The following is a 14,797-nucleotide window of genomic DNA, read 5'->3' as shown; positions in this document are numbered from 1 at the left end:
AAAAAACAGGTTGATAACGATATAAGGCAGAGAGAAACTTGGAGGGGACACAATCTCAGACAAACTCTGAGACCTGAAGGATGGAAATGAGTAGTCATGGCAAGACTACCATGGAGAAGAAACTTCATGGAAGAGGAATATCCGTCTCAGAGCATAGAGGCAGGAAGGGCAGATCTGGGGAGCAGAAGAGAGGTCAGTGTGGCTGGTGAAGCTGGAAAGCAGGCATGCTCAGATCCTGAGGGCCTTAGGCGTCTTCATTTTCCTTGGCAGGCCCCCATGTACCCATGAGAATAAAATCTGTCTGCACTTCTCTCGATCTGTCTTCTGTCAACACAATGTTGTAGCCTAAATAGAGACTCTAAGGAGGGAGAGGCAAAGTTTTGTCTCTCCTGCAGTATAATCCTCCGAAGAGATTCTGTGCCTACATAGTTGGTTTTATACAGATTACCTTTTTTCTTTTACACAAATAGCATATTCATACAGCTACTGGTCTGCATCTACTTGTCTTCCTTAATAGGCCATCTAGGAGCCCTTTCCAAATCACTTCTTACAGAGTTGTCTCACTTTTATTTAAAGGTACAGATCATTAGTTCGCATGGATGTGCTACCACCCTCTATTGATTTGTTTTCAAATGTTTTACAAGTGATGCTGCAGTGCCAATCCTTGTGCATAGGTCACTTTGAACACACATGTGAATCTGTAGTAAATCTTCTAAATTCCTAGAAGTAGAACTGTAGGTCAAGGATGTGGGCATTTTCTATTCGGATCTAGTGCCCGGTTGCCCTCCTGCAAGGCGACGCTAACTCACACTCGCACCAGCGTTGGTGGAGGCTGTTCACGCTTCCCAGGCCACGCTGTTGACGCTTCTTCTCTTACACCTTTGTACGGAGGAGACCTCGTCCTCAAGTTCACATGGTCGGATGTGGGGCCCGAGTACACAGGCCTCTCCTGTCCCTGTGACGCCCCACCCTTGCCCAGACTCTGGGGTGCCAACAGCAGAGGCTGCAGCATGTTCTCATGATCTCCTGGTGTTTTCCTTTGGGGGAGAATTAAGTGATAACCAGAATAAACCAAACCACAAGAAGAATGTCTGGTGAGAGCTGGGTCAATAGCTTAAAAATGGATTCGACTAGAAAAGAATAACATTCTAAAAACTGGAAAATGAGCCCAAGTGAACTATTCCCTGGTCTTCCATTTAAATTAGCCCTAAGAGGGCTCTATCACCAAGTTTACTCGTGATGAAGAAATCCCTCCTGCCACGATTCTATCAATCACTTTAAAAAGAGTGGAACTTCAGCTCCATAAGTAGAACATTTTTAAGATCGGTTAAGTGACATATTTTCACTCCTAATGGGTGGATAAGTAAGCACACAGCCACGCCTGGCCCTGGGATGATAAGGAACAGGTCTGGAAGTCCAAAACCGCCAGAGTTAAAGTTAGAGGGGCAACAACGTGCTGGGACATCCTGTGGAAGCCCATGCCAGCACATTCTCCTAGAAGCAGGCCTCAGTCCGATGTCTGCAAAAGGGGAAGTTCAGCTGGAGGCTCTCTCAAGATTTCTTCCAGCACTATTAGTCTGCAACTTAGCGCAACACCTTAATTTTCCAGGTAGAAAATGTAAGATTCAGCACCAGCACATGAGGTGTCCAGTAACAGAGCTAACGCGTACATTCCCTCATTGTTGCTGTTGTTTAGTCACTCAGTCCTGTCTGACTCTTTGAGACCCCGTGGACTGTAGCCTGCCAGGCTCCTCTGTCCATGGATTTTCCCAAGCAAGTGTACTGGAGTGGGCTGCCATTCACTTCTCCAGGGTATCTTCTCGACTCAAGGATTGAACCAGCGTCTCCTGCACTGCAGGCGGATTCTTTACCACTGAGCTACCTGGGAAGCCCACATTCTGTCATACTTGTCTACAAAACCCACTGCAAAGAAAGCTTCAGCTCTGTTCACAGGCATCACACTTCTTTTTCCATACACCTGCTCACCTAGACCTTGTTAACAATAAATTCTGCTACACTGGTGTCTGGAATAAGTATCCTCTTTATTTTTTTTTTTAAAGCACAGATTGCTGAGAAAAAGTTAAGTATCCAAAAGGAAAGAGGCTATTCAACTTCATTTACATTGACTACCTATGAACTACTCAGACATCTACTTTTCTACACGGATGACTTTTAGATGGAGCATTCTGCCACACTAGTAGTCAAAGAAATGTATATTAAGACAATAAGGAGACACTATTTTTTATATGTTAATTTGGCAAATCTGAGAAGAAATATAACGCAAGGATCTGTCGATGGCAGCTCATCTTTTCAGGAGCTGGGATGACCCCTGTCTGCCTGCATCTGCCACTCCACAAGCGAGCCTGCAAACAACCAAAACTTCGGCCTTTCTCTGTTAGCTCTGAGGAGACCAAATGGAAAAGGATGGAAACTGAAAAGGATTACAGGTTCTGAAGACTGTTCAAAGCGCAGCGCAGGGCACTAACTGCATTTACTGAGGATCCACGCATCAGTGGTTAAAGTTGGAACACGTTTCTAGCTAGGGCAGCTCTGTATATTGTAAAACCCAGAGCCATGAATCTCAGCATTTATTTGAAAAGCTTAGGTAGGAGAGTCGCCCGGGCAGCTTGTTAAAGTTCATATTCCCAGGTTACATCCCAGTTGTTCTGATTCGGCAGGTACAGAGTGGACCCTGGAATCTGCATTTGAATAGGTAGGCCAGCTGATTCTGATGCAGATGACCTGAAGACCAGGTCAGAAACTGAGCCAGGGACACCAGCCAGGCTACAAAAGGTGAGGTCCTGTCTTATGCAAACCTATGGCTGCCACTCACTTATTTGCTCATACTTTCATTTAATAGAGATGTATTAGATGTTTTAGCCTGTGCCCCCACGCAAACACAAGGGGACATAAAGAACATTTTTGTGGTGCTTGTGGCTTGACAGGAAAGAGAGAAGACTACCAACTGTCCTCAAAGAGCATGATGTTAGAGGGAAGCACACATACCTTGGGGGCACAGAGGAGAGCGCCTGGCCCAGACAGAGCCAGGAGAGGGAGTGGAGGGGACATCAGAGCAGTGAGTCTCGAGGTGGGGACCCCAAGGCTGTGTTATGAGTTAAGAAGATTAAAAACAGAGGAGAAAATTTCCAAGGCACAAAGTCTTGAGACAGTGGGGCAGTAAACAATTCTGTATAATTAGAGTAAAAGGCAGGTGTGTGTGCATGCACACTTGCACACTCGCGTAAGGGTGAGAGAAGCAAGTCCAGGGAAGCATAGGGCCACTCAGAAGGGCACGGAGTGTGCCAAAGAGCGTCTCAAAAGGTTTTCAGTAGGAACCACATGAGCAGCTCTGCATTCTAGGAGGTCCGTCATGGCGACTCACCTGGGGGGAAGATTCTACGTGAGAAGTTTAACACACTTCTTCACTTTCTACAGATGACTTCAGCCAAAGATACCTATGAAGAGCTTGCTGCTGCTCTCTGCTGTTCAGCACAAAAAGATCTCCCTTTAAGCTGATTTCGTTTCTAACCAAGTCATACTAATATTTTACATTGAGTAAAAAACGTAAATGAGAAAAATAAATGCTTAGTTTTTCATGTAATTAGTTAATTACATATAATTACATGGATTAAATAATTAATTCATGTAATTAATTAATTTTCATGAAATTAATTAATTTCATGTAATTTTCAAGCAACAGTAAAATAACTCCCATAGGAGTTCCGACTCTGGATGGGTCTGGAAGCACATTTTTTAAGTGGAGACACTTTTGCAAGCAGCTCTGTGGAGGAGGTGCAAGGGACGCAGCAGCTGACACAAGCCCACGATTAACATGCATTAAATAAACCACTCCTCGTGTCAAATGGAGCTGTTTGCAGAGAAATGTGTTTGTGGTTCTGGGAATCATTAATCAATGGCACAAAAGTGGCATAGAATAATTACTGTCCCAGGTATCGCTGGAGGCGATCAGAGCGCCAGTGTTCTCACACAGAAATGAATTAAGCTGCTGCCATTCTGAGCTCCGGTCTGCTGGCTTCCCCCAGAGGCCTCTGTAGGGACAAGCCATCCAGACGTGTGTGAGGAGACGTGCCCGGCAGTCCCCTGGGCTGTGTGAGGAGACGTGCCCTGCGGTCCCCTGGGCTGTGTGAGGAGACGTGCCCTGCGGTCCCCTGGGCTGTGTGAGGAGACGTGCCCTGCGGTCCCCTGGGCTGTGTGAGGAGACGTGCCCTGCGGTCCCCTGGGCTGTGTGAGGAGACGTGCCCTGCGGTCCCCTGGGCAGGTCTTGCAAAGGCCCTAAAAGCAAATGCTTCTGAGATGGCAGGGGAGAAGGGGCAGGACTCTCCGCGAGGCTGCCTGCCCACTTTCTGTGATGGCCACTGAAGGCAGATGCTCTGGTTCTTCTGAGTGTGGGCACACTCCTGCCACATACACCCTGCCTGGGTGTGCTTTCACTTAGAAAGCACATGAGACCCACAAGGTCTTATGGAGACATCTGAATTAGGAGAATTCTCAACAATGCTGACATTATCTCAACAATGCTGAATTAGAATTACAGTACTTGATACAAAATGTCTCAACACAGCAGAAAATATTAGTCTGAGGAAATGCAGAAAATAACCATCTATACACACACACACACACCCCCCTGCTGTGGGCACACTTCCTGTATCTTTGCTTGAACACTTTCATGGCAAAGTGTGTGTGTGTGTGTGCACACGCTCAGTCATGTCCAACTCTTTGCCACCCCATGGGTGTAGCCTACCAGGTTCCTCTGTCCATGGCATTTTCCAGGCAAGAATACTGGAGTGGGTTGCCATTTCCTTCTCCAGGGGTCTTCCCAACACAGAGATCAAAGCTGCGTCTCCTGAGTCTCCTGCATTGGCAGGCAGATTCTTTACCATTTGCACCACGGTTCTAGAGTCAGCGCAACAATTCTCCCTTCCTCGACTGGGCAAGTGCTGAGCTGGGACAGATTGAGAGAATCCAAGTCTGAGTGGATCTCTTTCCTGCTGAGGTGATGAAGGATGGAGCAGAGGGTCAGAGAAGAACCCGTGAGAAACCTGACCTGCTGGAAGGAGGCCCGTCTGGGGCTCTACACTGTCCATAGAGGAGCCCTTCTTCGTCTGCACTGACAAGCCCTTCCCCACTTCCTCAAGGTCATTGCTTTGTGTTCAGAGTTCATACCCCATTTCCCCCTTTTTCTTGGACTGAAAGAACAAATCCTAAGATACTATTAAAGGAAGAGCCATGGTCACAGTAATAATAGCAGGTATAAGCCACCGAGAGCTCCTTGTGCCCGGCACAGAGTCTAGCATGAGGACATGCAATATAAGCGGTGGAGGTGGAGCTGGGGCCAGACTAGAACCCCTGCCCATTCCACCTCCAGGAGCCTGTCCCCATGGGGCCCGCGCCTGTCTCCTAGAGCTTCTCCAGGGACCGGCTGTATCTGGTGGTTTGGTCCATTGACCCTGCAGGAGTTCAGCTGAATCAGAAAACAGTCTCTTCCACAACTAACCATAAAGCCAGAGGCAATGAGCATAACTCAACAAAATGGATCAAAACAACTTGTGTAAAGAACAAATGTCTTGATAATGTTCAGAGCCATCTTGCTTGCAGCTGCTCAGAACCTCACGCTCCTTTGGCCCCCACACCCTGGATGGCCCCTCTCCGCAGACAAAGGGACGCCAAGCACTGCGTGGAGACAGGACAGTTCCTGCCTCAGCCCCTGTCAGGCTTCACAAGCTCCTGTCTGCGCAGCCTGGAGTCACGAGCCACGTGAAGCATTCTGACAGCTTCCTGCTCTGTGACATGGAGACCCAGAAACACTGAAGTTTAAGTACAGGCAGGGGAGGAGAGGAGAACAGCATCTTGCTAGTCCTGGCCTGCCTCTCAGAGGCTGGGAAAGTTAGCCACCTGGGGGCTTCAGGCTCTGGCTCCCCCAACAAGACCCTGGAGTGAAGTGCTGCAGCGTGAGACAATTAGCAAAAATGCTGAAAGCAAGTACCCGCTGCACAGGCCAGGCTGGTATCAGCACCAACTGTGACTATAAACTTCAGACCTTGCCCTCAGCCCAGCCCAGTCAAGGCTGCAGATACCTGGCCAGTCTTGGCAAGCACCTGGGAGTCACACTATCTGCAGAAGCTCTTCTTGGAAGGTAGGAACATGGATTAGGTGAGACGTGGACCCTCAGTGGTACCAAATGTGGCAGGCAGTATTTGAGAACAAAGATGTCCCCCAAGAGCCTTGTCCCTGATTATCCTATCAAACACTAACCCAGTTGCTACTTGAAGGGCTGGAAATGATTACTCATTTCAGATGAAATTAAGATTGCAAATCAGTAGACCTTAAAATATTGAGATTACCCTGGATTACCTAGTGGGTCCAATTCCCATGAGACCTTAGCAGCTGAAGAGGAAGGTGGAACAGTTGGTGGGATAGATTCAGTGGAGGAGGGAGGCAGAGGGGAGACGAAGGAGAGGGAAGATGAGGCAGAAGGGGGTTGGAGAGATGTGCAGGGTGAGAAGGCCACTGCAGCTGGCTTTGAAGATGTAGGAAGGGGACCACAAGGCAAGGATGTGGGCAACCTCCAGCAGCTCAGAATAACCCCTGGCTAACAGCCAGCAAGGAACAGTGACCTCAGTCCTACAGAATCGTAGAACTGGATTCTGCCAAGACCTGAACGAGCTCGGAAATGCATTCATTCTCAGAGTCTCTAGAGAGACCCACAGCCCTGCCAACGCCTCAGTTTCAGCCCAGGTGAGACTCTTCGGCAGAAAACCAGCTGAGCTATGTTGTGCTCAGAGTTTTGAGATAATAAATGTGTGTTATTTTAAGTCAGTAAGTTTTGGTAATTTGTTATGGCAGCAATAGAAAATTAATATACCAAATGAAGACAAAGTATTGCCATTGCTCTCTTCTTATCAACACAATATAAAGAATTACATATCAATATGGAGACAACATATAATTCCCTACTTCCTTACCTTATCAGAGAAGTAGGGAGGGAGGGCTAGGGCTCAATAATCTGTGCAATATGCATTCTTCATATCAAGATTTCTCACCTTGGCACTATGGGCATTTGGGGCTGAACAATTAGTCTCTTCTCTCCTGAGCATTGGAGGAGGTGAAGCAGCATCCTCGGCCCCTGCCCACTAGAGGCCAGTAGCAACCCTTCCCCACCAAGTCATGACAACTACGTGTCTCCTGGCATTGGCAATGGCCCCTGGGAGTAAAGCTGCCCCATGCTGAGAATCACTGCTTCACAAGATCCTTTAAAAGTATAAAGCAAATAAAGGTTTTTAAAGTAAGAAGGCATTGATCTCCTAGCTGTTTTCAATTGACTAGGCAGTTGTTAAACATCCATTTACCTATATGAACATATTAACAGATGATGTGTTCAAACTGTTATCAGCTGTTAGCACTCAGCAGCTGGATATTATGAATATGTATACACACATAAACATATATATGTTACATATATATGTTTTAATATCCATTTTTTAAACTTAACACAACAGACTAACACTACTTCCATAGCCAAAATAAAAGCAATGTAAATATAATAAATCCTTGGGGCTTCCCAGGTGGCATTAGTGGTAAAGAATCCATCTACCAGTGCAGGAGACGTAAGAAATGTGGGTTTGATCCCTGGGTCAGGAAGATCCCCTGCAGGAGGGTGTGGCAACCCACTCTAGTACTCTTGCTTGGATAATTCCATGGACAGAGAAGCCTAGTGGGCTACAGTCCATGGGTCACAAAGAGTCGGATGCAACTGAAGCAACTTAGCACACGCACACCCATAATAAATCTTTTCCATCAGTGTTTACTCACTGGCATGCCCCTAGTTGGGCACCTCAGGGAGAAATGGGGGTCCCTCCATTAATGAGCATCAGTACAGTGAGAGAGAGAGAGACAGGTGGAGTGGTGAAGGTTAGCCTGTATGCCAGGGGTGAAGGTAGGAGGAGATGTAGTGGGCAGGGGACACAGGGAATGAAGGAGACAGCTCTCTAGGTCTCAGATTGGGGACCAGTCAAGACGGACGGACTTTGGCGAGTCAGCTGCCAGGAGTCTAGCACGCAGGACACTGCAGGTAGATGAACCAGCATGAGCAGAGGCACGGTGGCCAGATATGATGGGGGCTTGCAAAGTGCTCTCTGGCTGAAAGCTGCGGGTTAAGCACATACGAGGACCTTGTTCTTCCAGGACTGTGTGGACTGAGGTGTCACCCAGATCTGAAAGCAGCTGAGCCATACGGTAGAAGCGCTGCAGCCAGCCCTTTGGCCAACGCGCTGCAGGCCAGCCCTTTTACCCAACGCCTGGAAGGAGCAAATCCCAATCCGACACCCTCCGGGAGTCTCCCAGGAACCTGCCCCTGGAAGGGACAGGCTTCGGTTTCTGCTCCTTGCTGAAACCCATCACAGACTCTCTGAGCTTGTCACCTGTGCCTGGAAATCCAGGCTGCTTACTCAGTGGCCCGTAGCTCTGCTCTGCTTTTCTCTACCCTGTGGCCAGGCTAGCCCTCAGCTCTCATGCATTCACCTCTGTGTAGACCCTGCATGGCTTTCTGGCCCTGCCCTGCCCACTCCTCTGCTTTGCTGGGGCCTCGTCTTCACTTACATGCATAGTAACCCAGACAGAAGTATTGATAGATGAGAAAGCCTTTGAAAAGGGAAGAGAACTGGTCTTTTTATTAAAGACCCACCTCACATGAGCTGGGCTCTGCACTAGTCACTTTGCTTCCATTATTCCATTTAAGCCTTATGAGCATTTTGTGAAATGGTTGCTATGGCTGCGATATTAAAGATGAGAGTAACTGAGGCTCACGAAGATGAAGTAACCAGCCATTTATGTAGTATGTGGCCATGTTGGGATTTTAGTTCAGTTCTGTGCTACTTTGGGACATGCGTTTCATCTTCCATACTTACTTAGATTTGTGTAAGAGAGCCCACCTCTGTGCCTGTACTTCAGGGAGACCCCCTAACCCTCCTCCAGGCATACCCAGAGGTCACGCACACCAAGAACCTGGGATCCCACAGCCCAGCTCCAGGCGCTCCCAACCACGGGTTTCCCTGCTAACCGCGCAGCCTGCCTCCCGGCTGTGCACGCTATGCACAGGCCCACTGTTCCGGGGCTCACGGTGCCATGAGTGTGCTTCCTCTAGGCTTGAGTGGTGGCAAGGGGAGCTGATTTCAGGGTGAGGAGCGTGGGGACAGCTGGGACAGATGGGTCAGTGTCCAAACACACCCAGCAAGGCCCCTCATGGTGTGGGGTCAACCCTCGGGGTGGTCAGGCTGTGAGCAGGGGCCAAGATGCTAAACCACAAGAAGGTCAAGAATTCTAAGTTGAAACTGGCCCCCTGGGTTATTGTAAAGGTCAATGTAGGACATTAGAACATATTTCATTTAACAGATTAGCAACATGATTTACATCTAAACATTTTGATGCAAGAGGTATGGGCATTCCCACACTTGCTCTGGGCCCATAAATCTAGGAGTATGCTGGGATTTTTTTGCTCCTTCTCTTTTTTATGGTGAACAGAGATATCACCTCCCATGGGAATGCAAAAAGTTGAGTTCTCTCATGTCTGATAATCTTTAAAGAGTAATCATGACGAGCTGTGTTACCTTTTCATGATCAAGAAGCTCTTGTAAGATGACTTGTCTTTCCTGACATAGTTCTAAGAAATCTTCGGAGTGCAGGCTTTCATGCAAGGCGGGGAAGAAGGTCAGCTGGGTGCAGTCCACCACCTCGTCTCTCTCGCTCTCACCTTCCTTCGGTGTCAGCTCATCTGCAACAGCAGGAAGGGGACAAGTGGTTTGGGCATGGGCCACCCTGCATCATGAGGGAAGTGTGCAGCCTAGGCCCCGAGGCCCTGGGAGGAGCTGCAAAGTCTCAGAGCAGCCATGAATAGTGTGGACCCCAGGGTGTCCCTCGCTGTTTCTGAAAGTGGACATACCCCTCTGACCTCACTGTGAGGTGATCATGCCTGCAGGTTGATTTACTCCAGAAATTGTATCTAAGCCCGGTTGCTCTCGGGTCTCCAGTGACCATAGGGCGACATCTCAAAATTCACCTTCATGAATCAGTAAAGCAATTCCCTAGAGGGTCACCAGAATTTGCTTTTTCTCAGCTTCACTTTGTTACTCTTTTTAAAAAGTGACCTTTTCCCTCCTAATTATGGAAACTATCTTCTTATTGTAAAAAAGAAAAAACTTGGAACACTCATGAAATTGGGAGAAATACAAAAACTGTGAAAAATAAAACAAATATTGCTCATGAACCCAGAGAGAGTGCAAATAACAATAGCTTCCATTTAATGAGCACTTTCTCTGTGCCGGATCCTTGACTGACATTTTCCCTCTACTCCTACCTGGGCTGTAGATTCCATTGCATCCTCACCTGACAAATGAAGATACTGACAGAGGCTAATTATTTGACTCAAGGTCATATGGCTACTAACATCTGGGCAGGATCTGAGCCAAGCCCCTCGCTAGAGTCCCTTTCATCTCCGGGCTCTTTGCCCTCACTGGCCGTACTTTGGTGTACTTCTATATCGTCTCTGTACACATATGTGTATGTGCAGAAAAACACGTGTGTTCGTGCTCAGTTGTGTCTGTCTCTGCAATCCTATGGACTGTAGCCCACCAGGCTCCTTTGTCAATGGGATTTTTCAGGCAAGAATACTGAGGTTGGTTGCCATTTCCTCTTCCAGGGGATCTTCCTGACCCAGGGATCAAATCCATGTCTCATGCATCTCCGCACTGGCAGGCTGATTCTTTACCACCGAGTCACCTGGAAAGCTCCATGTATATGTACACACACATGTAATTTTTGACATATGAGAATTACATTGAATTTATAGCTTTTATTTTCTAAATTTTTGCTCAAAAAATGTTATGCCATGAATACTTTCCTATTCCATTAAAAGGTCTTAGAAAGCAACTTAAGTGGCTGTGTAATAATCTATTGTGTGACTTCCATAAACACTCAACCTGTTTCCTATTTTTTAGAGATACAACTATTATCTATTTCTGTACCAAAATCTACAGTGCTGCAATCAGTGTGTGTACATACGGACTTATTTCCTGAGGACGCACTCCTGGACACGTGCATTTGGGTACCAGCTAAGCATAGAGCTATGTATATCCCTAGATCTTGTTCCTCCACCCTGTCCTGGGTGTCCACCTGCCTTGAGCAGCACATTGCACATGGCAGCCAGGTCAAGGGGGCGTCTGGTCATTTTCTTTGGGCCAGGATGCTCATCTCTTTGAACTCCTCCCCACCTGGGCGTCTCACATCTGGCTGAGTGAGAGCGCCTGCCGCTCACAGCGACAGTCATGACAGGCTTTCCCCAGAACACTGTGCAGGCACAGCCACCCCGGAGGCACGGCAGAGAGTACACCCCCTTTCTTTCCCCTTCCTGAGCTCCCTACTGGGAACTGGGGGTCCATGCTGGAAACACAGAGAAGACCTGGGGTCCCAGGTGACCGGGGGGCCCTATGTATGGTGAACGAGGGGACTCAGCAGCCCATGGCCCTAGTCCTCATAAAACCAGCCCCTGCTTTCTGCCACTGCATCCTCTGCAGCCACCCATTTTGAGAAGGAGAGCAGGCAAACTGTCCCTCTAACCTTAGGGTGATGGCGCTTGGGCTGAAAAGAAGAGAAACCAAAAAATGGGTGTTACAATGTCATCCCAAGTCCTGCACTACAGTGGGACCCCCAAATCAACACAGGGTTGTTGAACCCTTTCAATAAGGGTTCAAGATCCTTATTTCTTGGCTTTGTTACTGCAGACTGGCAAGATAGCAAACTCCACACAAACTCCGGTGCTAAGGCACTGAACGAGACAAGTTTAATCAGCTCTAGGAAGTTGTCACTTGGTTAAGGAGATGACATTAACTGCAGCCTAAGGTACAGTGAAACTTACAGACAGGGAGTGTTTGAAACAAAAGGCACATCTTTGGCAGAAACACAAAAACTGAAATAAAGTGCATGTGTCTGAATGTGTATTTGGTATGCATTTGGATGTGTTCGGGCCTTCCCTGGTGGCTCAGCTGGTAAAGAATCTGCCTGCGATGCAGGAGACATGGGTTCGATCCCTGGGTTGGGAAGATCCCCTGGAGAAAGAAAGGCTACCCACTCCAGTATTCTGGCCTAGAGAATTCCATGGACTATACAGTCCATGGGGTTGCAAAGAGTTGGACACGACTGAGCAACTTTCACTTTCACTTGGAAGTGTACGGGGCAAAATGATCTCTGAAAATAAACTAGATTATCAACATATCAATTCAACCAAGTTCCTCCATGAGTATTACATAAAAAATAAATATAAGGAATTCAAAGTACATTTTAAAACTGGAGAAATAATAATGACTACCATATCTGTCATCTTTATAATCAGAGAATTCAGTGTGAGTATTAAATATCTCTTCCATCCACTTTTGCTCTAAAACATTTTCCCATTTTCCTCCGAGGTGTTTTAGGTCACATATTGAGCATGTATTTGTATTGGGCAGGGCACTTAAGATTTCCCTCACAGAGCAAATTGACAAGATAATTTTCCTGAAAAAAGTTCTTATTGTTGCAACATAAACCCCAAGTCCTTCCCTTAATAGAGTACTCATGTCTGCAAGATCACAGTGATGAAAGGCTTTGCACTCTCTACTCTAGACTTGCAGCATTCTTTTCCTACAATATATTAACTTGATACCTTTAAGAAGATGTTAAATAAAGCAATAAATTGGCTTAACTATTAAATTAAAAAATAGATAAATTGAATACCTTGGTGTTCAGTGTTTATTTGAGAAACATTGCCGTTTCTGTCTTGGCTTTCCTAAAATAAAACCAAAGAAACAGAAATTAAATGTGGATACCTGTGTGCCCCCGCCCCCATTCCAAAGATTTGCACAAACACACTTACACACGCACACACACTTCTGATGCCTTCGAATCACTCATACACTCAAGACTCAGCTGCAAGGGGAGCAAAACGCCAAATCCTAAAGGACCACGGTGAAATGCAAACATTAATGTTCCTGAGTCAAAGGGGAAAAAACCCACAATTTTCCAGTAAGTCAGATTTACAGTAATTACCAAAGATATGCCAGATGGGAGTAGAGAGCATCCTGGCTGTCTGTGGTATGGGCCACCCTGGAGGGGGGACCAGAGACAGGGTCTGGGGCAGCCCAAGAGACCAGAGGCCAGGTTCCACAGCCAGCGTTTAGCCTTGCCATCAGCACCATGGGTAGGCCTATTTTTCCTGCCTCCATCTCCTAAGGAGTGTATTTGAGGGAAAAATACTATATACCACCAGATGTTTATTGATAATACATTAAAACTTAAAATGTCTATTGAATAAATTAAATATAATTTTTCATTAGGTTTTACAGAGGATTTAATATGGGTAAAAGATTCTGAGGTGATGGACTAGAGAGTAAACCCAACATTGTAACTTCGGGTGAATGCAGAAGAAAACATCTTGAGTTCCAGGGTTTGGAAAGACAGCTTTTTAGAATCTCTTAAACCAGGATCATTCAGTGAGAACTTGAAATGCTGTTAACAGGTTCTTCCTATATTCACTACCAATCCAAGGATGATTCTTCATCATTTAAAAGGCAAAAACGTAAGTTTGACAGAGAGTCCAAGCTTCGTTACAGCCAAGTCCCAGGGACTGTCCAGATTTTCTTGCCTGGGAATCTAATCCAGTTTCAGTGTCGTTTGGACTAAATGGGTCACTGGCTCGAGCTTGCAGAAACAGCTGAGTTCCAGCTATTTCCATTGTACTTGATACGGGGTTTGCCTGTGCAGTGATGCCCGTATGAGGGCTGGTTATGACTGCTCCAGACATATAACTTGGGCACGTAGACTATGTCCATCACATTGCTCTTTCCAAAAGCTGGCGTCCAGATCATTCTAATGGACTTTTCTGGATGTCAGCATGGAATTAGGTTGGTGGGATTGGTGGTGTAGATATGAACCACTCATATCTACATTAATTCAGACTGTAGTTAGAGCATCCCTTCTATGTACTTGGGGAATCAGTGATTCTTCTGTCAAACAGCATCAAGAATACATTACGGCACTGCTGCAGTTAGCTGTGGGCATTCTCTTTCCTTCCTGTTCATGCCAAAGCGCTCCTGATGGAAACGTCAGATGGAAACGCTAAGGAGACACCTCCCTACACATTTCCTGTCTGGAAGCATCCTGTCTGGTTGCATCTAATTCTTACCTTGAGCCTTTCTTGATTCGGGGCCTCCAGTGGAGATAAGCGTCTGATGCGCTTCCGCATACGAGCCGGTCCTTCTCTCCAATCCAATTCCCACAGGGAGCAGGGTGTGGCTTCTGCCATCTGATGCCATAAGCCCAACTCCCCAAAAAGCTGCTCCTGGATTCTGGTCCACGCACTGGCCGCCTTGATGTTGCCACATCTCCGTCTCTGGGAAGCAGAAATATAGCATCACCTCTGGACACAGCTCTTTATCGGCCTGGCCCCAAACCTCCTGGGATGAGCAGACCAAGCCCCTTGTAACTGTCTGAATAAAATAACCTCTAAAGGCAGCCCCAAGCACATGCAGGGTGTGTAGTGAAATCTCTGGAGCCAGGACCAGGTCAGGAGAAGAAATCAGTTTGTCCAGCTTTGAGACCATTTAACTCAGGTTCAAGGAGGAGAAAAATCCTCTGCCCTTTGGCCCATAGAGCTTCCTGACTGCTGTGGGCTGTGCTGTCCCAAAGGTCCCCATGCTACTCATCAGAGGACTGGGGAGCTATTTGATAGAACAGACACAGCAGCCCACCATAG

At 47.0% G+C, this 14,797-nt stretch overlaps 1 protein-coding gene across 6 annotated transcripts in view; it reads right to left on the bottom strand.

Annotated features, from left to right (window-relative positions):
- Positions 1-14,797, bottom strand: part of WDFY4 (WDFY family member 4) — a 257,299-nt gene that overhangs the window by 75,257 nt on the left and 167,245 nt on the right. For all 6 annotated transcript variants that reach the window (XM_044942406.2, XM_044942408.2, XM_044942409.2 and 3 more), the window contains exons 41-43: positions 14,228-14,434; positions 12,781-12,832; positions 9,624-9,787 (exon numbers count right to left, since the gene is read on the bottom strand). In XM_044942406.2, the coding sequence (XP_044798341.2) occupies positions 9,624-9,787; positions 12,781-12,832; positions 14,228-14,434 (423 nt within the window). The remainder of the gene's footprint in view (positions 1-9,623; positions 9,788-12,780; positions 12,833-14,227; positions 14,435-14,797) is intronic.

The sequence above is a fragment of the Bubalus bubalis genome, chromosome 4 (genome assembly GCF_019923935.1).
Source record: "Bubalus bubalis isolate 160015118507 breed Murrah chromosome 4, NDDB_SH_1, whole genome shotgun sequence".
Classification (NCBI taxonomy): domain Eukaryota; kingdom Metazoa; phylum Chordata; class Mammalia; order Artiodactyla; family Bovidae; genus Bubalus; species Bubalus bubalis.
The sequence above is the reverse complement of the archived record's forward strand: the minus strand, read 5'-3'. Positions and strand labels throughout refer to the sequence as shown.